This window comes from Perca fluviatilis, chromosome 1 (assembly GCF_010015445.1).
Source record: "Perca fluviatilis chromosome 1, GENO_Pfluv_1.0, whole genome shotgun sequence".
NCBI classification, from domain to species: Eukaryota; Metazoa; Chordata; class Actinopteri; order Perciformes; family Percidae; genus Perca; species Perca fluviatilis.
In genome coordinates, this window is record NC_053112.1 from 30,662,583 (window position 1) to 30,688,291 (window position 25,709).

At 41.7% G+C, this 25,709-nt stretch overlaps 1 protein-coding gene across 4 annotated transcripts in view; it reads right to left on the reverse strand.

The window, feature by feature from the left end:
* bnc2 (basonuclin 2) overlaps positions 1 to 25,709 on the reverse strand; it is a 169,007-nt gene that overhangs the window by 86,711 nt on the left and 56,587 nt on the right. For 2 of the 4 annotated variants that reach the window (XM_039802274.1, XM_039802298.1), the window contains exons 2-3: positions 10,130 to 10,483; positions 6,358 to 6,420 (exon numbers count right to left, since the gene is read on the reverse strand). In XM_039802274.1, the coding sequence (XP_039658208.1) occupies positions 6,358 to 6,420; positions 10,130 to 10,483 (417 nt within the window). Of the gene's footprint in view, positions 1 to 6,357; positions 6,421 to 10,129; positions 10,484 to 11,466; positions 11,769 to 25,709 lie in introns of those variants that run through there. The other 2 variants (XM_039802282.1, XM_039802289.1) reach the window with 2 other exon arrangements.

Genomic DNA, 25,709 nt, shown 5'->3' on the forward strand with positions numbered 1-25,709 from the left:
CGTGTGTGTGTGTGTGCCTGCACAAATGTGTGTTTGTGTCAACAACACATATTTTAACTCACTGAAAAACCGAGCTTTTTTTCTTTACAAGAATTCTCACTTTGTCCCGTTTTAAAAGACTGAAACCGTCACTTCAATCGCACAATGAATGTCACAAGGGGTGCACGGCCAACAATGTGTGGTGCCAGAGGTCATGCATGGTGGCCTCCCACCCCTGGCTGGTTGCCGCGGATACAGGGTCAGACCAATTGACGTGTATCACAGTAGGCTAATTCGATCATTTGTGACTTAATTGACAATATAGATTGTTCGAAAGTGAAGCGCAATGCTGCTCAATATGTGATCGGCTCACATGCAGAGAGGTTCAATTCAGCAGTGTGAACAGGTATGCACAGTGACAACACACACAATGCCTTTCCCATCTAGCCCACACACACTGTGGTATTTCATTGCACTTCGTATATACACACAACACATACTCACACAAACGAAAAGCCACCCAGAGTCTCAGTTTGCCAGAAAAACACGAGCTGTGGGATGCCAAGGCAGCTGCATTTAACAGTGGCCATTAAATGTTATTAATCCAACAGCGCAAACATCTTTACAAAGTCAGCAGAGAGCACAAACAAACGCTTACACATGTTGCTTTAACACTTTGCTCACAAGAAAAAGTAGCTAATGAGTTTAGACTTAAGTTTTTTCAGAGTTAAAATGACAAGTTAGGAAGCAATTTAAACATGAAGAAGTATAAAGAAAAGACATAATAGGAGTGTGTGAAAGCAGGTATCTTTGCCTGGAGGACTGTGTGTGTGTGTGTGTGTGTGTGTGTGTGTGTGTGTGTGGCGTGTGTGCGTGTGTGTGTGTGTGTGTTTGTTGGCTACAAGCCTACCACAGCCTGTACCATTAGCCTCCCTTCTCCTGAACCTCCCTAAAATCCTCCCTGGGCCTCTAGCAATCAAATCTCCACGGCAAGCTGGAGACGGAACAGAACAGAGCGAAGAAATAGACGGAGAGTAAAACATGGAAGAGAGAAAGAAATGATACAGAAAATAGTGGGGTGGGGGGAGCCTCTCTTGTCCTTGCCCTCACACACACACGCACACACACACACACACACACACACACACACACACACACACACACACACACACACACACACACACACACACACACAAAAGCCACAGAGTTCAACGTATGCATTAAGAGATGTAACATATTTATTCTTGTGTGCACACAAGTTCTCCTCACCTCACATGTGAGCTGCAGAAATAATCACTCACTGTTACCTGTTGGAAAACCATTTTCTTTGGTAATTTGCCAGCACATTGAAAATGTACAGTACACACACACACACACACACACACAAAAGTACAACGGATTAGTAGAAGAAAGAGATGGAGTCAACTGTGAGCCCTGAACAAAATTACCATAATTATCCATAACCATAAATAAGCCTGATGATGATGATGGTTTTAACAATAATAATAGCAATTCACCCTGAGTGCTTTTTCAAATAACAGTGACAGCATTAGCCACACCGGCAACAGAAAAATGAAAGGCTCGGTGCCTTGAGAGCTCTTCTTCGCTGCCACTGCTGATGGGGCAAATTGGCAGGCAGAGCGAGCAGACAGGGGTCCTTAAGACGGATGTAAAAATAGTAGGCTGTCGATTTGCCCGTTACTCTGGCACAGCTCCAAGGATAACAAAATAACAGGAGTTGAGGAATAACAGGAAAAGGGAGAAGCCGTGGTGAAAGTTTGCCCAAGTTCCTGTCACTTAGCACAGGTCACACCTAATGTCACCTTCCTCTGGATACAGGACGGGAAAGAACAGCCTCTCACAACAATGTCTCTGCCATATGGCCATGTCTTAAAATACTACAGCAAAATATATATATATATATATATATATATATATATATATATATATATATATATATATATATATATATATATATATATGTGTATATATATATATATGTGTGTGTGTTTCCTCTGACTCTCTCCTTCTCTTTTCATTTAAGTCAATTATGTGTGATGATCCTCACTGCCGGTGGCGATCTCTGGGTCACCAAAGCCAACATGGGCCCCTCCCAGCTCTCAACACCCCCTCGACCCCGGGTACTGCCACTTCACACTCACTCACACACACACACACACACACACACACACACACACACACACACACACACACACACACACAGGGAAGACGCAATTATACTTCAACCCTTTCATAACTGCCTAGACCTTGGTGACAGCTGCTGCATTCCTACCGTGTGTGTGTGTGTGTGTGTGTGTGTGTGTGTGTGTGTGTGTGTGTGTGTGTGTGTGTGTGTGTGTGTGTGTGTGTGTGTGTGTGTGTGTGTGTGTGTGTGTGTGTGTGTGTGTGTGTTGCTGCCCTGGCCTGCTGCTTATGTCCCCCTCATTAGCCAGTGGCGGGGTGGTGACATCCTGAGCGACTGGCCCTTCAAACACACACTTCCTCTTCACACCGGTGACTTCTCCCCACTGCAGGAAACTACCCAAAGACAAATAACTAACAGCCCTCTTTTGGAAGAAGAAATTTGGAAAATGAAGGAAGGAAAAACAGAGTATAAAGTGTTCAGTTGCTTAAACAGCCATCAGCAGAAAAAAAGGAAAAACAGTAGTGGGAGAGAAAAATATACATATTTGATTAAACTAAAATATATCCAATGAATCTGCAAAAACAAACACATAAATGTGAAAAAAATATGAAGAGAAAATGTACACGTTTCCATACAATTAGTATGTATTTCTTCTATTTGGAATATTATACATCATTTTCTCAGTGCCGCGAGGGTCTAATCACATACACGAGGCTAAGTTTATTAAACCCCATATTTGTCTGCCACACTGAACACTATATTCATTTAAAACAAATCAAACCAACAGCCAAAAATGCCACGTGAATTTCCTTAATGTCACATGTTGAGATTTCTATTCAGAATACCACTTTATTGATTAATTTGTGGAGAGCAACTCGCATAACAGTAAATAAAAAAAGGAAATACATATTGTATTTCTTTCCTTTTACATGCACATGCCCACACAGGACTAAAAGAAGTCCCTGGGAAAATCTCAGCTATTGTAGATTTCACCACTCAGCCCTCTGATAAGAGCAGAGCAGATGGCTCTGCATTTCTATCGTTCCTCAACACTCACACACATTCAGAACGCACAGCACGCTGCCCTGCCAGGCATGTGATAAAGAAAGCCTTTTGACTTTCATGATAGCGTCTCTACGTTCTGTATCCTAACCATTATTGGGCATTCACCATGGCAGTAAGGCGGCCGTCTCCTCAGGAAAAACAGGAAACAGCTGACATGGAACCCGTGAGTGATGCTCACATGATGCTTATTGATCGCCGATTGCCCCGGGTCTCGCACACAGATTCAGGGTCAGTGCTTACCCATAACACTGGTCCTGCAGGGCATTACTGCACGGCTACAGAGGTTACTGTATGACCCGGGACACACGTGATCATGGTTATTTGTGGGGCGGATTTCTTTTTTTTTTTTCTTTTTTTTTTTTTGGCAGTTCATACATGTACTATAAAGATAAAAGGGTACAAATTGAATTTTATTAAAAGGATATTATAGGAAGAAATGGTGAGGCAAAGAAAGGAGAACGGCGGGGTCTGCATGAGGAGTCATGTTGACGGGTTTCCTCAACAGTCTGACATTTTAATACTCCACAAAACCCCACAAAAGAATTATGGAATTAAAATAATGGAAATTGATTTTTATCCATTTAAACATAATACTGTTAAAATGTACTGTAGATGTAACAGAGAAATGTAACAGGGAAACAAATTATATTATTGTTTCTTTAGATTTCAATAAAAATTAAAGGACATGCTTGGTGGCAAGCAAATAAAAACAGATTTAAGAAAGCCGGTTAAAACAAGTTAAAAGTAAAAATGTTGTGGACGTCATATCTCCCTAGTTGGTGCCTGGGTAAATATAGTGGGGACCACAGCATGAATGGGACCTTGTACATCCTCCTACTCCGTCAAACTAGATGGGTTCTTAATGGTACACACACACACATACAGTAAATATACAAGTTACTGCAGCCACCTTCCCACTCAATCTTACTCTTCCATTTCTGTGCTCTCTCTTGCAAGAATAATGCTGCCTTCAGGAAACACTCACATCATCATTACTGCATATGCACAAAGACACAAAGAGAGATGCCCGCTGACAGACACCTACAGTGGCCTTTCTCAGCGCTGCTTATGTTATCTTTTCCCTTCAAAAAGGCCAGTAGCAATTATTGCATTAAACAGTGTAAGAGCAAACTAAACCTTTACAGTGAGGGACAGGTGCTATGGGATTTGTTGTGGTGAAGAAGTAGCTTTAAACCTTCTCCAATCAGGCTGATTGAGAGGCACACCCAGTCACTTCCTCTTATTGAAAGAACAATGTGCTCCTTCTGCCACCTGTCCTTGTGTCTTATTATGAGTCTTATTATTATGCCCAAAGTGGCCCTTTGTTACACAGGTTCGATCTTAAAAGCCCTTTCTATAAAGACAGTAGCTTTAGAATAAAACAATGTGATTTAGCATGTGGAGGACTGGTGGCGGAGATACAGTTTTAGGGTAGGAAAGACAGCCGAGAAGAAGAGAGAGAAAAGGAGAGGGGTGAGGTGTGGGGAATAAGAAGAGGAAGGAAAAGCGAGTGAGAGAGAGAAGAAGAAGAGGCAGTGAGAGACAGAGACGTAGTAGAAGAAGAAGAAAAAGAAAAGTAGTAATGGGGGAAGTGGTGCGTGTCTTTTCTGCAAATCTCCTCTTTCACCTCTGCTCTCCTCCAGCTCTCCAGCCAAGGCCAGCCAAGAGACACTTCACCTCGCACCCACACACACATGGAACCAGAGCCAACACACAGAAACACACACACACACACACACACACACACACACACACACACTCAAAGGGAGAGGACACACACCCACAAAACTGCTCTCGCTCTCTCTCTCTCCCTCTCTCTCTCTCTCTCTCTCTCTCTCGCACGCACGCACACACACAGACACACAACTGGCATATGAGTCTTTAGCCACCCACTCAGAAAAATAAATGGCAATAGCACAGACACAAACGTCTTAACGCACACATGCACATATGTAAACTTCAGTATCAGAGCACACACACACACACACACACACACACACACACACGACACCAGATACACGTACGTATAGGCATCCATATGCTCTGTGTGCAACGACCCATCAAAGACAGACATGGAAATAATAACAGTTGAGTGTAACGACAGAAACACACACATTCACTGACTGTGGATAATTCTACACATATGCATCAAATCACTGCCTCCCAGTCCCACACTATGGCAAGAAGCAATGTATATGCACCACATATGCATGCAACATGCCTGTACCCCACTGTGTAAAACGTGTGCGCGCGCAGGCACGCACACACACACACACACACACACTTACCACTGTAAGTGTATCAGTGTGTTAATAGGCAGATTAGCGCGTTCTGTGATCTGCACTGAAGAGGATAATATCAACCTCATTTTTTCAGTCAGACACAACAAAGCAGAGCATGTTATTCCACTATTACGTCTGTCATCATGTGCAGAGAGCTAACAGCATTCAGAGGTTTAACACATACAGACAGGATTGTATAGGCTGCACTGCATCGATGAAATATATAAATAAGGGAAAATCAACCAGTATGACTGCAAAACTGAACCAAACAAAAAGTTTAAACATGACACAAGACATGAAAACATGAGAAAATATTAAGAACTAAAGCCAGACTTTAGAAATACAGAGTAGATATTTAGGATGGATTTTTTTTTTTTTTTATGTAAATAACTATAAAGCTGACATATGTTATATTATTAATGCCAAAATGCCTGTAGCTGTTTAACAATTTGATACTTTATTAAAAACAGACATTTTAAACTATCACTGCAGCGTTTTTCTTTTCATTAAGGTGGGGGAAAAAATGAACATTATAAAAAATTATAAATATAGATTTTATTACAATCCTTTTTACAGCTTTTTATCTTAATTCAGTAGTTTTTAAGGATCTTAAATTTGCAAATGCATGCTGTGAGGGAAAGGAAAAAAAAATGCAAGCTTGTGTGTCAGGTTTCGATTTCAAATTCAAATAATTATTTTTAGAAACAGGCAAAATGCATGTAGAATTTAAAGAATGCATTATTATGTATTATTATTAATGTTTATATTATTATTGTCTAAAATTCAGCATCTATTTTATAGGCCTACTGTATGTCCACATTATAAAGCCTGGTATTGATATGTGTGAGATGGAGCAGACCGAAGCAAGCTGTGATGCCACTGTACCTCTTCTAGGTCTCGGCCCATAGTCGACCTGTCGCACTTCAAAGGAAGCCGCGTTACAGCACCCTTGTAAAAAGAAAAGGAAGAGGCCATTTTAGAGAGAGTTTTAGATTGAAGACATACCATGATTTATTTTCTCTCTCTCCGAGCTCTGCTGTAAGACTGGGTGGCAGACCAGATCATCGGGTGGAGGTTAAGGCACCTATTTTTTTAATATTTTTTTTACAAGCTTTTCTAATCCTTGAGTGGTTCGCACATTCCTCCGACATGAAGCGGGAAAGAAAATGATAAATAAATAAAAGAGACGCGGCCTGCGGCTGCTGTATTGTGGAGGAATCATCCCTGATGAACCAATTAGGCTCCTAGTATCACTTAACTCCGGGGTTTTCAACTTGTAAGGGTCGATATTCATAGCCACGCATGTACAGCAGCGGGTCAATTAAGGCTCCAAATATTATCACTGCGTAATCCCTGGGAAATAATTCAACTCCTAATTAATGTTTGTATTATTTTTTTTTTGTTTCCATGAAAAAAACAATTGTGAAAGTTCCCTCTTGCAGTGTTTTGTAAAATGTGCACCGATTTCTGAACATTAGGAAGCTGAGAAAATAGGCAGTATTTATCGAATCCATTTCATTGATTTCATTTAAATTGCCTGCTGTTCGTGTTGTTTCCGGTTGACACTCCCGTGGATCATGAAGGTAGTGAATCTACTGCTATGTGGCTTGGAAAAAAAAAAAAAAAGTTTCTCCAAAGATTAAAAGCATATTAAGGCCTGTTATGAAAGGTGTAAATGACTCGCTGGCAGCTGTTCCTTAATCGCCACTGTTGTTAAATTCGTTAGTTTAGAGAAACGCGCAATAATAAAAAGCGATTGCATGTAGATACGTTATCAATATGCAATCTTAACTCCCCAAACTTAATAAAACATAAGAAAAATGATTTTATTCACCTCTGTTTTTCATCTGTTTCTCCAATTTGTAACAGCATCCCCTCTAGCCAAATGTTCTGGGGGAAATGTTTCATTGTCTTGAAACCATCTAGCCTAAGTAAATATGGAAATACGTGAATTTATTCATTCTGAAATAATTCACAAGTAGGCTACAGCCGAATTATAAAATACGTGGAAATGTCTTGAATACAGGAATCAATCAAAAAGAAAATCAGTTAATTCTGAGGTGACATTCGTTCTTAAATTGACATGTATTTTGTTTAGGTCATTTTCTTTACGCTGGTGGAGACAGGTGCTGCTTTTTATGACTTGATTGTTATAAAACACCGTGAAGAGAAGAAAGAAAACCATCAGATCTCCTGACTGATAATTTGATAATTAAAATCTCCGCTTTACTTTCTTTACTTTCATCGGTCACTGATGTTTATGCAGCGAGATGATCAGACACCTGCTGTAAACCATCAGCTTATTTACGTCATTTCAATCCCGGCAGGAAAATGTCTGCATTCATGTTAAAGTGATATTTTCTTATTTCTAAAGCCTTGCCGCGTGTGTGTGTGTGTGTGTGTGTGTGTGTGTGTCTGCGCGCGCGCGTGTGTTTTACAAGGAATGTCTCAAGTATTGCCAAATGTTTGGGCTTGCTGATGCCCTGCTACTCCCCACATGCACCCGCATCTCTCCTAAACGCACTGCGTCTCCATCGATCAGATGGAAATATAATTTGGACTAACAACGATAAAATACCGCATCCCTCGTGTCACCAGGTTGATCTTTAAGGGAGGTAGTGGAGATTTTGAAACACAAGCCCATAACGCATTTCTCTCCTCCAACACCCCAGGGTGCGCCAGCCTCGGCAAACACAAAGTCATTATCGGTTAGATTCCAAGAAGGCGAGTCTGTCAAGGAACAGGCTTCCTTCGGAGAATTTATGTCATGCCTACTAAACATGGGAAGATGTCTTCTAAGTGGTGCAAGGAAGGATAAATAACAGCGAGTCCCTCAGCTGATTATATTGAAACAACGGTGCGCATTTGTAAAAAGGACTGGGGATGCAAACGTGGGGTCCCAGCAGATGTTGAGCGCAGGGGCCCATCCACCTGCTTCATACCGGGAGAGGAGGAGAGAAGAAGAGCGCTCTCCTCTCTGTATACACCCGGCTCTTCCAATAAACGTATCAATACTTTGTAGCCTATAATCGTTTCTTTGGGAACATTTAAGGACAGGGGCTTGTAATAAATTATAGGCCTAATAATAAAGATGTTGAATGAAAAGAGCAGGAATGCAATTCATTTAAAAAAAAAAAAGTCATCTTTGGTAGAGATATGGCTGTGAAGTGAAATGCAGAAAAGGGGGTTTGTTTCGTTAAGAAACACAACAATATCGAAAATGTTATTACATATAGATGTTTTAGTCTCAACACACCCTTACCCTTTCAAGATTACACCTCTGAGGTAATAAATAGGCTAGGGCTAAAAATATTTACGGGCTGTTAATCTCGTCAAGGTGACAGAATAAGTTTCTCATCATTTACACACACACACACACACACACACACACACACACACACACACACACCACACACACACACACACACACACACTCAGAACCGCGGCTGTTGCGCAAGAGCCACTGTGGCCCGAGTGTGTAACAGCATGTGCATGGTACGGAGAGCCTGCAGGTCCCGCTATGATTAACTGCAACCTAACAACCATCCTCTATCTTTACTGTCTCCCCCTCACACACGTGCGCGCGAACGGACGCACGCAAGCACGCACGCACACACACACACACACACACACACACACACACACACACACACACACACACACATTTGCAGAAAACTCTCACTCCTCTTCCCTCTCCTTAACTGACATTTATCCCACGAAACCACAAAACCCCCCGTCCCTTAAAAATAACTCTTGTTCTAACTTGGGAGCTGCTTGAAAAAATATATTTTTTAAAAGCTTCTAAACAAGAGCGATATTCAGCGTAACATCCACGATAACAGGCGAGTAATGTCGGGAGGAAATGTGGACTTTCCTCGGCCGGCGCAGGCTATCCGTTATCATTATGACTTCTCCATGTGTTCATTCACGGCTCCTCTGCTGTTCTGTAGCCGCGCGAGGGGCTTCCTGCCTCGGCCACATGAAGTCAATTAACCGGTCCCAGAGGGGTGCTCCTTCCCGAGTCTTTATCGGCACTGAGGTTACCAAAACACTGCTATTGCTTGCTTTTAAACTCCACACCGCTCACAGACCAATTACGGAGACTTAAGCATGTATGTAACAAATCCGGACAAGGCATAATCCATCAAACGGTGAAATAAATGAATTATCCGATATTGTGGACATTTTGCATTAAAATGTGTGTTTTTACAAATACACAAAATATGCTATTTTTTGCATTGAATTAGTAAAAATAAAAGGAACACACACAGAGGCTACATGAATGAAAACACTTTCAGGCACGGTGTGTGTAGAACAACAACATAAAGACACATCAAATCGGATATATTCCAAAAGTGGGGAAATAAAGTTCCAAAATTGAATTTGAAATATCACAAACAAAAACATTGCCTACAACCCCCACCCCTCCACACACCCCCTACCTCCTAGTTTACTACACACACCTACTGACACACATACAAACAATCTCTTTTTCCACACACAAACCAAGAGGTGGTAAGAATCACAACAGCAAATGTCTGAACATACATCAAAGAGAAGAAATATAAACGTTTGGTCCTTGAATATAGACTGACGACGTGGAGAGAGGGAAGGAGAGAAGAGGCAGAGATGAAGGGATAAGGCTGAGCTGACATACCTGCTGGGACATTCTGTAGAGGAGGTTGCTGTCAGTGCTCTGCTGCTGCCATGTCCCCATGAAGCCCGGCTGCTCAGCACTAGGCGGTCTGGTGCTGAACTGCATGGAGCTTTCGCCTGCTCCCTCAGCGCTGCTGCTAACGATGCTAATGCCACCCAGACCACTTCTGCTGCTGCTGCTGCTGGTGCTGCTGCTACTGTGGCTACTGGAGGGGATGCTCGTGCAAACGCCAGCGGTGCCGGTGGGTTGGTTAGCCTTAGCTGGAGGTGGCCTGGGCGGCTCCGGGTCCGTGCTGGGCTCTTGTGGGACTATGTCGCACTTACTGCCTCTCACATCCAACTCTGCCTCCTTGGACTTAGACAGAGAGAGGGAGAGACAGAGAGGGAGGGCAGGAGGGATGTGGGAGTGTGAAGGAGGAGAGAAGAAAAAAAAAAAGTCAGTGAAGGTGTGTTCTTTTGGGGTCGTGTTGCCTTTTTTTTCTCCCTCTTGCGCTGGTCCTGCTTCTCGAGGAGGATAGCAGTGAGAAGGGAGTTGAGGGAGTAGATGTGTGTGTGAGGTTTCTTGGCAGCTCTGGTGGCGGAGGAGTGTGTGTAGAGTTAATTCTCAAGAAGGGAGAGCAAAAAGAGGGCTTGCAGTGAATTTCCTCAGGGGCCTCATCTTGGACAGGGCAAGATGAGCGGAGCACTTGAGGTGAGGAAGGATGAGGAGAAGTACGGAGGTGAGGAGGGGGGCTGATGAGAAGGTGAGCAAGAATGGAGTAAAAGAAAAAAAGGGGGGTTATGGGAATTAGCGAGGAGGGGTGCATGATGTTGCTTGTGGCCTCAGTTGTTTGTTTTTTTTGCTTTAATCTATCTGCCAGTCATTTTGTACATGGACTCAACTCAAACACACTTACATGCAGACACACAATGAAACACATTTACCTGCATGCATGCATGCATGCACACATTCAGATATGCTAGTGCCCTAATATCAGCCTGAAGAAATTTCAGAAACATAGTAGAGAAAAAGTTGAACAACCTGTGAGCTGCTATCAGCACACTCAACACTAAACACATGCACAAATAAGGATAAAAACAAATCTCTCATTAATTTTTGTTTCTAATGTGATAAGTGAGTCTTAAATATAAAAAAGTATACTATATTGTTAATCATAAACAGCAAGCCAACAACTACCGTAATTGCAAAACATAAATAAAAAGTTTCACACAAAATCTGTGTTCAAAAATGTATTTAAAAAAAAAAAAAGGAAATGATTCCAAATACTAAAAAAGTCCCAAGAAAAGCGTCTTCTAAAGCAAACAGCTGAGCCAATAAAATGCATGAATGTCTCTTACCATCAATTCTGTGCCTGTCCCAGCAAAGTGAAGATGAGATGTGGGAGTGAGCCACCAGCTATCCAGCTCTCCCTGCCTCCTGCTCCTTTCTCTCTCCCTTACTCTCTCTCTCTATCTCTCTCTCTGAGATTGTGTCCCTCGCTCGACGTCTGTGCCGCCTGTCCTCTCTCTTTCCTCTCTCCCTGCTTCTCTCTCTCTCTCTCTCTCTCTCTGACTCCTCTGTACTCCGCTGCAGCCGCTGAGGAACTGAACTGAGCGCCTGAGCCTGTATGTATGTGTGTGTGTGTGTGTGCGAGAGAGCGAGAGCTTGTGAGAGCGAGAGCTTGTGAGAGCGAGCGAGTGAGCATGTGTGTGTGTCGGGCCGGTGCAGGCTCAACTGAGTCAACTGTGCCGCTCCACTCTGAGATGCTCAATGACATCGCGCTGCACGCTTCCTCACACACACACACACTTACACACACCCCTCCTCTGCTAGGGGGAGGAAGGTGGGGGCAAGCGTGGGTAAGGTGGAGGGAGCGTTTGTCCCCCTGCCTTATTACCATTTGCGCTGCGAGCGGCCGGCACGTCTCAGAGCAACTTAGTTCCCCTGAGGGACCACCGCGCCACACACACGCACACGGTGCTTAGCAAAAGAGCTTTTTCCTTGGAAAAACATCTTGAAGAGAAGCATCACCGTTGCAGATTGTTATCAAGTAGGCTATTTGTTTCTTTGTTTGACAATTTGAAAATGTAGTATTGTTTTTAACAAAAATGTTCTTTAATCACAGCTGAGAATGAATCTTTTTGTAGGGTGGCAATACAAAAAAAAAAAAAAAAGATTTCTATCTCTAAAAAATCTGCTGCCTTTGTTTGATTTTCTCCCACTCTAATGAAAGACTAATGGAACGCAGGCAATCTGCCACCAGCATGCATAGGAACACACACACACTGGCAGGCACACACACACACACACACACACACACACACACACACACACACGGAGGAACCCTCCCCCCCCTGCGGAGGCTCTCAGATTTTAATTAAGAAAAAAATGAGGAAGAGGTTCCATTTTAGCCAAATTGGTCCCCACAGCAGCAAAGGTAAGGGAATAAAATGAGGGATGGAGGAGTAAAGGGAGGCAGACACGGAGAAAAAGACACACAGGAGGATAAAACAAAAAAAAAGAGGAAGGATATCTATTCTTCCTTTGACACAGCATAGGACATGTCTCAAACAATGAAGACATCCCCCCCCCATCTCCTCCTCCTTTCCTTCTTCTCTTCCCTTTAAATCCCCTTTTCTCCACCCCAGTCTTTTCACCCCACCATCATTAGAGAAATGACAGACTAGGTGCCTGAGTCCGCAGCGTGAGGGAAATGTCACTGTGATCTTTCTGCCGCCGAGGAACAAAAGAGAGCGGGACAGACAGAGAACTTCTTTCCCCGGCTGCATTAAATGGCTTCTGATATATAAAGTCACTTCAAATTTTGTGGTAAATTGCTGCAGACAGCTGCTTGGTTGTCTGTTAAAAGCCTTTTGTATGACGTACTAATGGCAGTATACTGTTAACCTTTGCTGAGATTATCACACCGGCCGTTACTGGTATGTACAAGGGGTTTCTGGGAGCAGAGAGTAAAGTATACAGTGTGTGTGTGTCTTACCACTTTGAAAATATGTCTTTTGTCTTAAGCTCAATTTACATCGTCACTTCTTTCTCTCTCCCTGCCTGAATCTTATTCCTGCTTTTGTCTCCTGTGATGTTTTTCACCACTTCTAGGTCTCTTTATCTCGCTCTATCTTTCTCTTACTTATTCACCCCACACACTTTCTATTTTTTTTCTTGATCTATCTTTTGCATAGTGGCGTGCACCTTGTCAGAAGCGTGTGTCACCTCCTGTCCAAGTACCGCACGCTCTGCTCTTAGCAACTTATTGAAACGGTAAGGCTAATTATATTAAGTGACAATTTAGCAGCCGAGGTTCCTTTTTGCTTTCCAGCTCTCCCCTCTCTCCCTCTATCTTGCTTCCTCCCCCTCGTCTGTAAATGTGCGAGTCTGTGTTTTTTTTCCGAGTGGCACTCAGTGTTTCAAGTCAAGCTGGTGGCTCAGCTTCTGACCTGGCTGGTTAATGGCTGTTATTTGTGGGAGGGAGGAGTGGACTCAGCCAATATTGCTCACTCTCCCTCTTTTTCTTCCCTTTCCCTTCCTTCCCCTTTGCCTCTGCTGATGGTAATGGCCGTGATGACAGTGGAAATGAGAAAGAGACACAGAAGTAAAAATACCGAGATGAAGAAGTTCAAAAGGGAAACTGGGAGGAAGAAGGAAATAGAAAGATGAAAATGCTGGGAAGCAGGAAGAGAGTAGAAAAAAAGGATGCAGGGGATTCACAGGCTCCTTTATTAAAACTATTATTGTGCAGGACTTGAGAATTCCCCCCGGGGCAGGGGTCCATGTCGAAGCCCATATAATTAACTAGAGGCTCAGCTACGGATCAATTACCAGACAAGCAAGTGATAGCCGAATCAATGGAAGATCATCAGGCTCGTTATCAGTGTTGCAACTCATTAGAGGAAAAGTGAGGTAGAGAAAGAAGGAAATAAAAAGGGGGTGGTGGGAGTGAGGGTGGTTGGGTGAGGCAGGAGGGGAGGTCAGGGTTGGTGGCAGTGTGTTAGCACCAGAGGCTGATGGGTGTGGGTTAGATACTGGTGTGTGATGTGTTGCAGTACTCCTTAGCTGCCACTGACCAGTGACAGGGGGAGCCCTGTATGACAGAGTGCGGCCGGCTCTGTAGCAACAGTCACTGAGGCTTGCATGGATCAATACAAGTGTGTGTATGAGGTTAAAGCTCTGCCATAGCATCCTTAGTCCCCAGTGACTTCCACATGCAGTCTGGGGTACAATCTTACAATCCAAGCAGCCAGAAGGGGATTGTCAAGATTGAAGAGTTACAGAGCAAAGCCTAAATTTCCAGAGTCAGAATTTTAGGAGAATGTTACCCAAATGTATAAGTTACCCCAATCCAGGAAATGCTGATGGGGAGGATGTCATTAGTCCATGCCTTTGTAGAGAATAGAAATGTAAAAAAAAAAAAAAGATAGATAGCTATTTAAATCTCTGTAAACAAATCTTTTTAATAAGGGCCAAGAAAGGTGAAATAATTGGTAAAAATCGCGCAGCGTAATGGACAGTAAATATGTAGCATGATCCAGCTCTGGCTGGGAGGACTGGCATTTTTACCGCAATGCCTGATCTAGTTTGAACACAACCTTATTTTGGTTCTTTACTTGATAATGCATTGCCTTGAGTAATTTTTAAATCTGATAATGATGGCTTTAGGCCAGCGTAGTGAAAACTTAAGTCATAAGTCATATAATTTCTTTTAGATGTACTTTGGCAGTGATATCCATTATATCAATTCATTAATTCCTATACTTTGTCAGTTATTTCTTTCTTCTGTTTGTAGTCTCCCTAACTTTCTTTTTTTGTATTTTTTTGGTACAGGAAACAGACTTGGTTTATAATCTAATTACAATGAGGTCTGTTAAGTGTGTGACAGTACAACTTCTCCTCTGTGCATATAACTATGAAGCTTTGAACTTGAATTCTTAACTGTCTCTTTATATAATACCAATTTTGGTGGTGTATAATAATGTGATGTAATAGTGTAATTTATTTAATTGGTGTGAATGGCTGTAATATGCTCCAAGTTAAGTGTACAAGTTGTAATTGGTAAAGTACAGATTAATAGTTTAAAAAGATAATTTAATGTAAAAGAATGTAATGTTAAATAAACAAAAGCCTGTAGAGCATGTCAGGTAAAAGAGAATAAAAGAAGTACACAGAGTAAAGTTAGACTTAAAACATTTTTCATTTTTCCTAAGCTACAAGTGTGTTTTATAAGCCACCCTCCATCACAAATCCCACATTACTATACCCCTCAAGCCTCTCAGCCCTGCCTGTTTGTTTCCCAAACATTGACATCTAATGGGTCAAATCTCTCAAGAAAACCAATTCCCCTTTCTATGCTCTTAAGTCTTGAGAGGCAAAGTACCTTGCTTTCCATTTTCTATGCAAAGTGAGAAAACCTGTTCAAGCAGTGAGCACAAAACAGATGCAGCTGTCATCAAAAAGTCATAATTAAGATGTTTGTCTTCTGTGTTATTTTTCTGTTTTTTTTTTTTTTTTTTTTTTTACAGTGCAGATCATTTTTAATGGAATGAAATCACAACAGAGCAAAACCCATCTCAAATTGGCCTTTTACACTCTAAAACAAGGGCAAATGGAAGGACAGAAGCAAAGGTAGAGAGAGAGAGAGAGAGAGAGAGAGAGAGAGACAGAGAGAGGAAAGTGGAACAACATAATTTGTGCAGTGATGGTGATTATGTGCCGCAGAAACAAATGATTAAGGCCAGTAGAAAAAATGTCGATGAGTGTCTCTTTGCTGAGGAGGATGCTTCTCGAACACAGCGAGAGTACACTGGTTCACTTCACATTGCTACGTGAAAGAATCTAGAGTTCAACTGGTCTGCTGTTTTGTAATCCAAACTTTTTACAGATTGAAAGCTCTGAGATTTGTTTGTTCTTTTGAGGTCATATTACTTAAAATTAACAGACCATAACAATACTAGTAATGGTTTTTCACTGGTGGGAATTGGCATTTCCAAAAGAGTGAGTGCAGCCTTTGTACAGTAGACACATAAGCACATGGCTGAGGGACCCGATTTATGCTCACACACACTCTATAACAGTGCATGTGACAAGGAATGGCGTGTCGATCAGATGGCACAGGGATAGAACTGTCACTGTTCTGCTACCACTAAAGGGCCACAAGACATCATATGACACAGACAGGAACAGCCCTCCACTTGTGATAACGGCAGAGAGGGAGACAGGGAGAAAGACGTAGAGAGACACAGTCGAGGGCACCGAAAGGTCTGAGAGAAACGATAGACAGCCACATGATTGTCTGATCACTGCAATCTGGCCTCTACTAATAAGTGCACCTTTGTGAAAAAAAATGAGGGAAAAAAGAAAATCTTCTTCAAGTCTTAAGAGTTATTGTAAAAAAAAAAAAAGATGAATGGTTAAGAGCACAATCTGCTAATGTCTATTTGGCGATTCATGACCTAATAACACGTTATGTATGAAGTGATCCAAGTGCTAGTTTTGTTTTTCCAAGAAGCAAAGACTTCACTTATGAGGTCAGGAGAGAAAACTACAATTTTATTAGCGCCAACGACACTAGTGCACATGTGTAGCCACACGCACGCACGCACGTGCACACACACACACACACACACACAGATCTTGATGAAAGTCCTGACTGAAGACTTGTCTATGGAACGGCTAATAGCAGCCAAAGGCCAGGCAGAGGGAGACCACCTATTTCAAGTCAACCACGCTGCTTAATTTCATCGTTAGCTGCACTGCAGGGCTGATTTGCTGAGATCTCTATCCTCCTTTCCCCTGCTCCCACTCTGTATACACACACACACACACACACACACACACACATATCCAGTACACATCTGCACCTTTGACCCTGCAGGCACCGAGCTGACCATCCATTGTTCTTCTCACCAAATTACAGCAAACCCTACAGCAACCTGTCGGCTTCCCTTTTTTTTTCCTTCCCCCCCCCCCTTTTCTTTTTTTTTTTTTTTACTTTACTTTACTTTTTTTACAGCACATCACTCACCATACACTACACACACACACACACACACACACACACACACACACACACACACACACACACACACACACACACACCAATTTAGTAGGTTATCACAACACAACACACATACACAACATACATACATCACACCAATAAAAACGATGTATGTGATGTATGTATGTTTTGGGGTAACAGATCTGTTACCCCAAAACAAACATACATGTCATAAACATGTCATAAATAAAGTGCCTCTTCTAGAGCCTTTAGAGATTATTTTCTCAATTATTGGAACAATTGTTTGGTTTATAAAATGTCAGAAAATAGTGAAAGATTTATCAAGAACCCAGAGCCCCAGGTTTTGTCCAACCAACAGTCCAAAACCAAAAGACATTCAATGTGCTTTTATAAAATATTAAGGCGACCATATATTCACGTTTGAGAAGCTGGAAACAGTGAATACTTGACATTTTTGTTTCGCACATCACCCTCCATCCAACATGAACTCCACAAACTGACTTTGACTCACCAAAACTTTAAGGACCTCTCCATTTAGCACACTATCCTGATTTTCCAGCCAGGTTTTGCTGCTAAAGTACAACAACATTTTATTTTAACCCCAAATATGCTGACCCCCACAATAGGATTTTGGCATCAATAGGCAGTGGAAGTTATTATGCAGACAGTTTTACTGTACAGAAGAATGGTGGAAAAGTTCATGTGTGCATCTCTGAACTGCTGTAGTTCTGTAACTCAAGTCTCCAGAGCCCACCAGGACTTGAGTAGAATATCTCAAACATAGCAGAACATGTTAAATTAAAAATATTAAACGGAAAATACGAACATTGGGATTGTTCACATTCTGATGTATTCTGTAGCATCTTTGTTAGCTCGTCTTGATTCTACGCATGCTATTGTGTGAAACCACAGTAAAGGTGTGGGGCATCAGAGAAAGGGTCACAATACATATGAACTAAGAGGTGTATGGATATTGTGTGGGAAGAGGAAGACATAGAAGGAGAAGAAGAGATTGAGTTCCAATACTTGCTGGGCTGGTTTCAGGGCATTTCATAGACGTGTATATCGGGGCACCCTGAGCCCATCGCTCTGCTTTTTCTCCCTCTTATTTCCTCCTCTAACTGCAGTCTAACTTACGAGAGTTTCTGATATATATATATATATATATATATATATATATATATATATATATATATATATATATATATATATATATATATATATATATCAGAAACTCTAAGTAAACGTCGCTTACATAAACACTTTTAGGGATGACTAACTCGAAAAGACACATTAAGGACTTGAAGAAAATCATTAGCCTAGCAACATTAAGGCTACAAACAACCCACAATGCATCCCTCACTGTAGGAGCCAGCATTCTGTGCACTCAAACAATACCTGATGTTGGGAATTCATAATTGTCAAGTCCTCAAATATAATATGACGCGAAACACGAAGCATTTTCAAATGTAATTTCCACAAAAGAATAGTGTCTGCTTTTTAAGCCATTACAGTAATGTAATGCTACTTTTCATGCTGCCTTTCCTGTCAGTATTTTGTCCCACCACAACAAACAGCAATCCTCAAGCAAACAGTTATGAAGGTCACTGTAACAACCACTGACATTACACTCTCTTTTATCTGAGCCTCGGCGAGAGGAGGAAGTGTTTCAGTGGGTGTCAAAGGGAGCAGAACGCTAAAAGAGGTAAAGATGTATTAGCGAGGTCAGAAGGGAAAGAAATCTGAGGGCTGTGAGAGAGGAAGAGTAAAAACAGAATAATGAGAGACTGAAGACTGAAGTTAGCAAAGAGAAGAGAAGGACTTTGTCAAACTCTCTAGGTTGGGTGGAGATTGGGTTGGTGGTGGTGGTGGTGGTGGGGGGGGCTGTACAATGGGGGCGCTGGCAGGGTTGCCACAGCAGCGTTCCGGATGGGCAGGCGGTCTCCTCTCTGGGGGTGAAGGGGGACGTGGGGCTGTCAGGGAGCCTGGCAGGTAGAGACACAACGCCCTGTGACTGGGGGGGAGCACGGGTCAGTGAGAGAGGACAGGAGTGAGGGGATGGAGGCAGCGGAGGGGTAAGGTGGAGGCCTGTCTGATGAGGTGAGAAGAGAGAGTGTAGAAGGGGAGGGAGACATGAGGGAAGTAAATGAGGGTGGAGGAGTAGAAGAGCTAGAGATGATTAGAAGAGAATTATCCAAGTGTGAGTGTGGATGACTGCAGTTAGAGGAGGAAATAAGAGGGAGAAAAAGCAGAGCGATGGGCTCAGGGTGCCCCGATATACACGTCTATGAAATGCCCTGAAACCAGCCCAGCAAGTATTGGAACTCAATCTCTTCTTCTCCTTCTATGTCTTCCTCTTCCCACACAATATCCATACACCTCTTAGTTCATATGTATTGTGACCCTTTCTCTGATGCCCCACACCTTTACTGTGGTTTCACACAATAGCATGCGTAGAATCAAGACGAGCTAACAAAGATGCTACAGAATACATCAGAATGTGAACAATCCCAATGTTCGTATTTTCCGTTTAATATTTTTAATTTAACATGTTCTGCTATGTTTGAGATATTCTACTCAAGTCCTGGTGGGCTCTGGAGACTTGAGTTACAGAACTACAGCAGTTCAGAGATGCACACATGAACTTTTCCACCATTCTTCTGTACAGTAAAACTATATATATATATATATATATATATATATATATATATATATATATATATATATATATATATATATATATATATATATATATAAACGAAATTGGTTTGACCAGTTAAGTTGTGGTGGCTAACATAATCTCTTAATTAAAATTAATAAACCAATACCAGTTTGATTGATATTGCTTTGAGTGCACAATAAAAAAACATAATTTATGAAAATAAAAAAAAAAGAGTAATATCTTATCAAAACAACCCAACACCAGTTTGACTGATATTCCCTGGATTGCACAAAATAAACATGATTTAGGAAGATAAATAAAACGGAGATATCTGTTTTTCGCAAATGAACCCTTTGATGTGGTTTGGGATAAATGTTAATATCTTTTTCTAAACTCACTCAACTACTGGCAGTGCCTAAACATAACCATAAAAAAGCTATTAATGTGATGTTACTACAAGCAGACTGGATTTTTTTGACAGAAAACTAATTAAATGCGTCTGTGAATATTTTACTAATACATTCAGTATTAACATTTTTGTCATTAACAACATTTCCTCATTATGTTTATAGAAAATGTAAACCGGCCGGCATTACGTTTCCTTCAAAACATATTTGCCATTGCTGTATTTCCTTGGAGACAGGATTGTGATTTTATTGCCACATAAGAACATAAATTCCTGACCAATGAAAACTAGGGACCGAATCATCTGTCAAGTAGCCAAGAATTAGTTGTGTCACAGAATTTAATGATGAGCTTATATGGACAGCCTGAAAAATACAAACAGCCAAACTACTGTAATTCTGACCACTTCCAAGAGTGTGAGTATAAGACTGACAAACAAGCTACACAATTTGGTTTTAATGGAAGTATTTCACGTATCACTTTTATGAGAGAAAAGGCTTCAAGGATGAGGACTCTCTTCTCCTAATAGTGTCTCAGGGAAACACTCCCAACAGGATGAGTCTTTTTCCAAAACCAGATGTTGGAAAAGGGGGAGCCGTCTTATGGTCAGGGTCATCTTACATTTGGTCCAATACGGCATGTGAAATTACTAATTTTGTCAAATTGAGACTAAAATCCAACCAAACAGGGATTTATTAGTCTAATACTTATGTCTGGGTATGACTGTGTGTCCAAATGTTCCGAGAGAGGTCATCAGTTACCAGCTGTGCATCTGCTAAGTGGTGAGGTAGTGAAGTAATGGGAATCGCACGTTAGCCTTTGTAACAGGGAAGTCCACAACTGCTTTTGATATAAAAAATATAAAAATTCAGTGACCTCACAAAAGTTGAGAGGCATGTGTACCATCTGAATCCTCCCTGAAAACAAATGCTGAGCTGAGAGGGAGGTGGGAACTAAAGAACATGTGGGTTACATTAGCCAGGGGAGTCTTTTATTTATGGCACACACATGACAAGGAGCATAACCACTAACAACACGACAAACACACAAACACTTGTGACTCTCCCCGGCCAAACAAAACCCCCAAATAAATGTCACACAAATCATCCTGTGGTAGTAAAACCACTTAGCAAACAAGCAACAAAGTTTGGGTTTGGGATACTTGCAAGTAAAGACAATTTTAATCACAAAAGAAGTTTCAATTCTCACTCCCAGCATGTTCTTCTTCTTCTATTCATTTTGTTTTTGTGTATGAACAGGAAAAAAAGTGCAGGTTCAAAAGTGGTATATTTTTTATTTTTAAAGTTCTACATGCACCAAACAATCAGCACCTTAAAAAGTCATTTAGCTTCTCTTCCAGTAAACCCCTGGAGAGGTTCTAAGTGTAATGCCCATCACAATGCTCTCCCCTCCTTCAAACTTCTTGTAATTGAATACTATCCGGCCCAGGCAAAAATCAGCTTACTGAATGCAGAAAGCAGAAAAAAAATATATGAAGAAACGATTATTATTCCACCATCAGGTTTCAATTACAAGGGGTTAAGTGAACATCAAGTCATATTAAAATATATAGGAGGCCACTGGCATTGAGAGACTTTGTTGAAAGCTCTCGTGTATTAACACACATTCTTACACATGGCCAAGTTACATTATTTGATTATTACAACCGTAGCCACAGGTTTGGCGTGCAGGCTTTAAATTGCCGCTCTCGCCTTAGAACCACTTCCACAGAGAACAAGAACCTATTAGTCTGGAAACAGTGATGAGAGAGAGAGAAAGAAGAAATGTCTACATCTGGCATGCACAGAGGCCAGAAACCCATCTGTGTGTGTGTGTGTGTGTGTGTGTGTGTGTGTGTGTGTGTGTGTGTGTGTGTGTGTGTGTGTGTGTGTGTGTAAGGCATGGGCGCATATTCCATCTTGAGTGTCTGCATTGCATTGCTTTAATACATAAGACACATAAGACAGATTTAATGACAGAACGGATGTGTTGTTCTGTGTAATGAACCTGCATTGTAAAAATTTAGATTCATAAAAGTGGCTGCTGTTTATCATCTTCCTCTCACTCATAAATCACCTCATGCTCCTTTAATTCTTGTATGTTTCTGAGTGTTTACGTTCACTCTGCTGTCTGCCTCTCTTTCTCTCACGGTCAATCTTTCTCACTTTGTCCTTACACCCCACCACACCGGATTCTGTCACCTGTCTGTGCTCGTTCTATCACTCCCTGAGAGGCAGAGGGATGGCCGCCGCATTCCCAGAGGCAAGACATAAAGGGCTGTGAATGGATGGACGGATGGCGAGGGGGACGAAACCAACGACTAAATTATTAAGTGACACTTTGCTTCGCTTTGAGACACACAGACACACTCGAAAGGCAAGCGGGTAAACACATTAGAACAGTTAGCCCCCTGAATGCACCCGACAACTCGACTACGCGCTAATTCACGTCAAAATCATCAAACCAGGCCTGGGGCTCTTAAAAGTTTTACGCTACCGCTTGAAGGGATGTCGTGGAGCCTTGGAGGCTTTCTGAGAGTGAGTGGCCTTGTCATCGCAGCCATCGCTGGCAATAAATAAGTAAATATGGGAGAGCAGTGGCTAAGCAGCGTTACCACAGAATTGACAGCACCTATCCGCTGTGAGTTTGTGCCCATGTGCAAACATCAGCAAGTAGGTATTCGCACCTGTGCATGTGTATGATTGTCCTTTCCCAAACTCTGACAAACTCCAGGGGGCCCTTGCTCTTACCACCATCTCCCCAGCTAGAATGTGCCGAAGTGGGGCTTCATTCACTTAAGTTCCACCTGGCCTTGATTTCCTGTAGACAAGGCTGGAGCACACTGGGACAGCTCTTGTCTAATATGGTACATAAGGAGATGAGCCATTTGGCCACCATGGACCCAGGCTCTATGTTTAGGTCTAACGGGGAGAAGAGCACAGCCACTCAGTTCTCAGTTTGTGGGGTTGCAACAAACTGAGGTTCTCTATCCGGCTGTACCAGGTTCACCCTCTAAATGTTATAGTCCTTCCATATACAAAAATTATACAAGACACAGGATATTGAGCATTCATTGCAAAAAGACCAAAAAAAACACAGATATTCAAAGTTCACCAAAATACAGGCAGTTTTTGAAGTTTTTGAGTTTTTAGAATTAAAGGCCCCTACTTTCTCATCTCCTACTTCCAGCGTCCTTGCTCGGATCAAACCCATTTTCAAAATCACCCTTCATTTTGATCTCAACTACACACCTGTACAGTTTCGTGACTGCATCTTGCACAATGACAAAATCTGCCCGCAGACAGCCATATAAACACATGGCAACGTACTCAAAACGGGGTTACACTTTACGTGAAGGGATCTATATAAGAGTAACATGACACTGTCATGAATGTGTTATAAACAAGTCATAATATGACTTGACATAACTATGACATAACGCTTCTTTTAGTAAGTGTCATTCGGTTTTTGTCATGACAAGTTATGGTTAGAGTTAGAGTTAGGGTTAGGGTTCATGTGTCATGACTGTGTCATGACAATGTCATGTGTTCATGACAGTGTCATGTCACTCTTATGTAGATACCTTCAAGTAAAGTGTTACCCAAAACTGCCTCTGTGGTAGGTTCCGCTACAGTAGGTGCCTCCAGGACAACATTTTGTCATGATGACATGTAGACTCACGAGGTAAAAAAAAAAATACCAGCATTGCTGTTGCAGCTGGTAAAAACAGCCTCCATTGTATTGAAAAAGTGATGGATAAATAAAAAAAAAAACCTACCCTCTACATTGTAATAAACACTAAGAAATGTTTTAGATCGTTTTATTTTGTAATTTTGGGGAACCTGGTGACTTTACTTCTTCCATTTAGCAGCAGTTCTAAAACAACATAATGACCATAAGGACACAATGCAAGATGCTAATAGATTCTTTAAACAAATGTGTTTTGTCATATGTTTTTAAGAAAATAAGATTTTAGGTCTCGGTAATAGAGCAAATTAAGATTTTCTTTGCATCATTCAATCTTTATTTGGCCATTTAAGTCACTGCTAAAAGTGGCTGTCACATTTCAACGTCTTTAAAAGTGACCATCAGCAGACAGCGCACACAGAGTGGTGTGGTTGACATAACATCTAAATGCAATGGCACAGTGATACTTAAGCAACTGTAAAGAGTGTTTGTGGGCCCATAAATGTGCTCACAATTTGGATGTATCTGTTTCAGTGTGTGTATGTGTACGTGTGTGCATGTATATGTCTATCTGTGGGTACGCTCATTGTAAAGCCTGCTAATTGCAGTTGAGACTCCTTTAATTAACACAAAGAGAGGTCTCTAGGGTATGTATGTGCACTGCGAGTGTGTCACGAGTTTATATCGAGCCAACCTGTGGGACACAACAGCCTAATCAGAGCCTTTTAAGTTCTGCCATGCTTACACTGGAGGATTAACTGAAGACACACTTTAGTCGTGGAAAATGAGACAACCGAGGATCGCGTTGGTCTGGCTGACAAAACAAGCAAGGCATAAAAGAAAATAATACCCCATATGTGCTTATAAAACCAACACTTTGAACTAAGTACACAATAATACTGACAAATAAGAGGTGCTGAATTGTAAGGTTGTAATGGCTTTGTTGTAGCTTGGGAGCCTTGCTCAACAGTAAACAAAATGGTTACCCTGCCGTTGTTGTTTGCAGATTGATGGTTTGTGTATGGCAAAGGGCGCCACAAGAGACATGACACAGGATATGCCTCAATCTTTCTCTTTTCCCTTTGTCCACCCACCTCCATCTTCATTTGCTCACTTGTTTCTACGCTCTCTTTAAAAAACAACTCTCTCTTTTTATTATTCCTGCCAATTTGGACAGGAGCCCTGGTCAAAGACAGATTACACTAAGTCGCATATCAAACCTAATCAATCTTCAGCCCCTGGAAGGCATCACTCTCCCAATGAGTAATTACAGCAATCCAGTTATGAGCTGCCAGTGCCAAAATGTTGCCACGACCATCTTTTAGGATACTGGAACCCCTGGCTGATTAACCAATGAACTTTAAGGGGGAAGTTTGTGAGTGTGTGTGGTCCAAGGACAGAAAAGTGCAGAGGAAAGACACGATGAACATCCGGTCATAACGAGTGCTACTGTTTTTCCTCTGAGAATGAATAAAGTCAGTTGAACTACATTAAATACAAGTGGTACCTGGGGTATGCAGAGGTTGGAGAGCTGATATGTGTGTAGAATGAGAGTAATCACGAGCGTGTTTTGATCCAGGATTTAGTCTGGCAGGGTTGCTGTAGTCAAACTAAGGCCAAACTCAATTTGGCTTCCATATGTCTTTCGTACAGCTCTGTCTTACAATAGAGGAAACATGCTACGCCACCCTCTGTTGCTAACACGCACACACAGACAACAAGATAAAGATGATTAAAAGGAGAAGGAAGGGATGTGAAGTGGGAGAAAAAGATGAAAAAAGGTAGAGAGAGAAGGGGGAGAGGAATGAATGATGAATGAA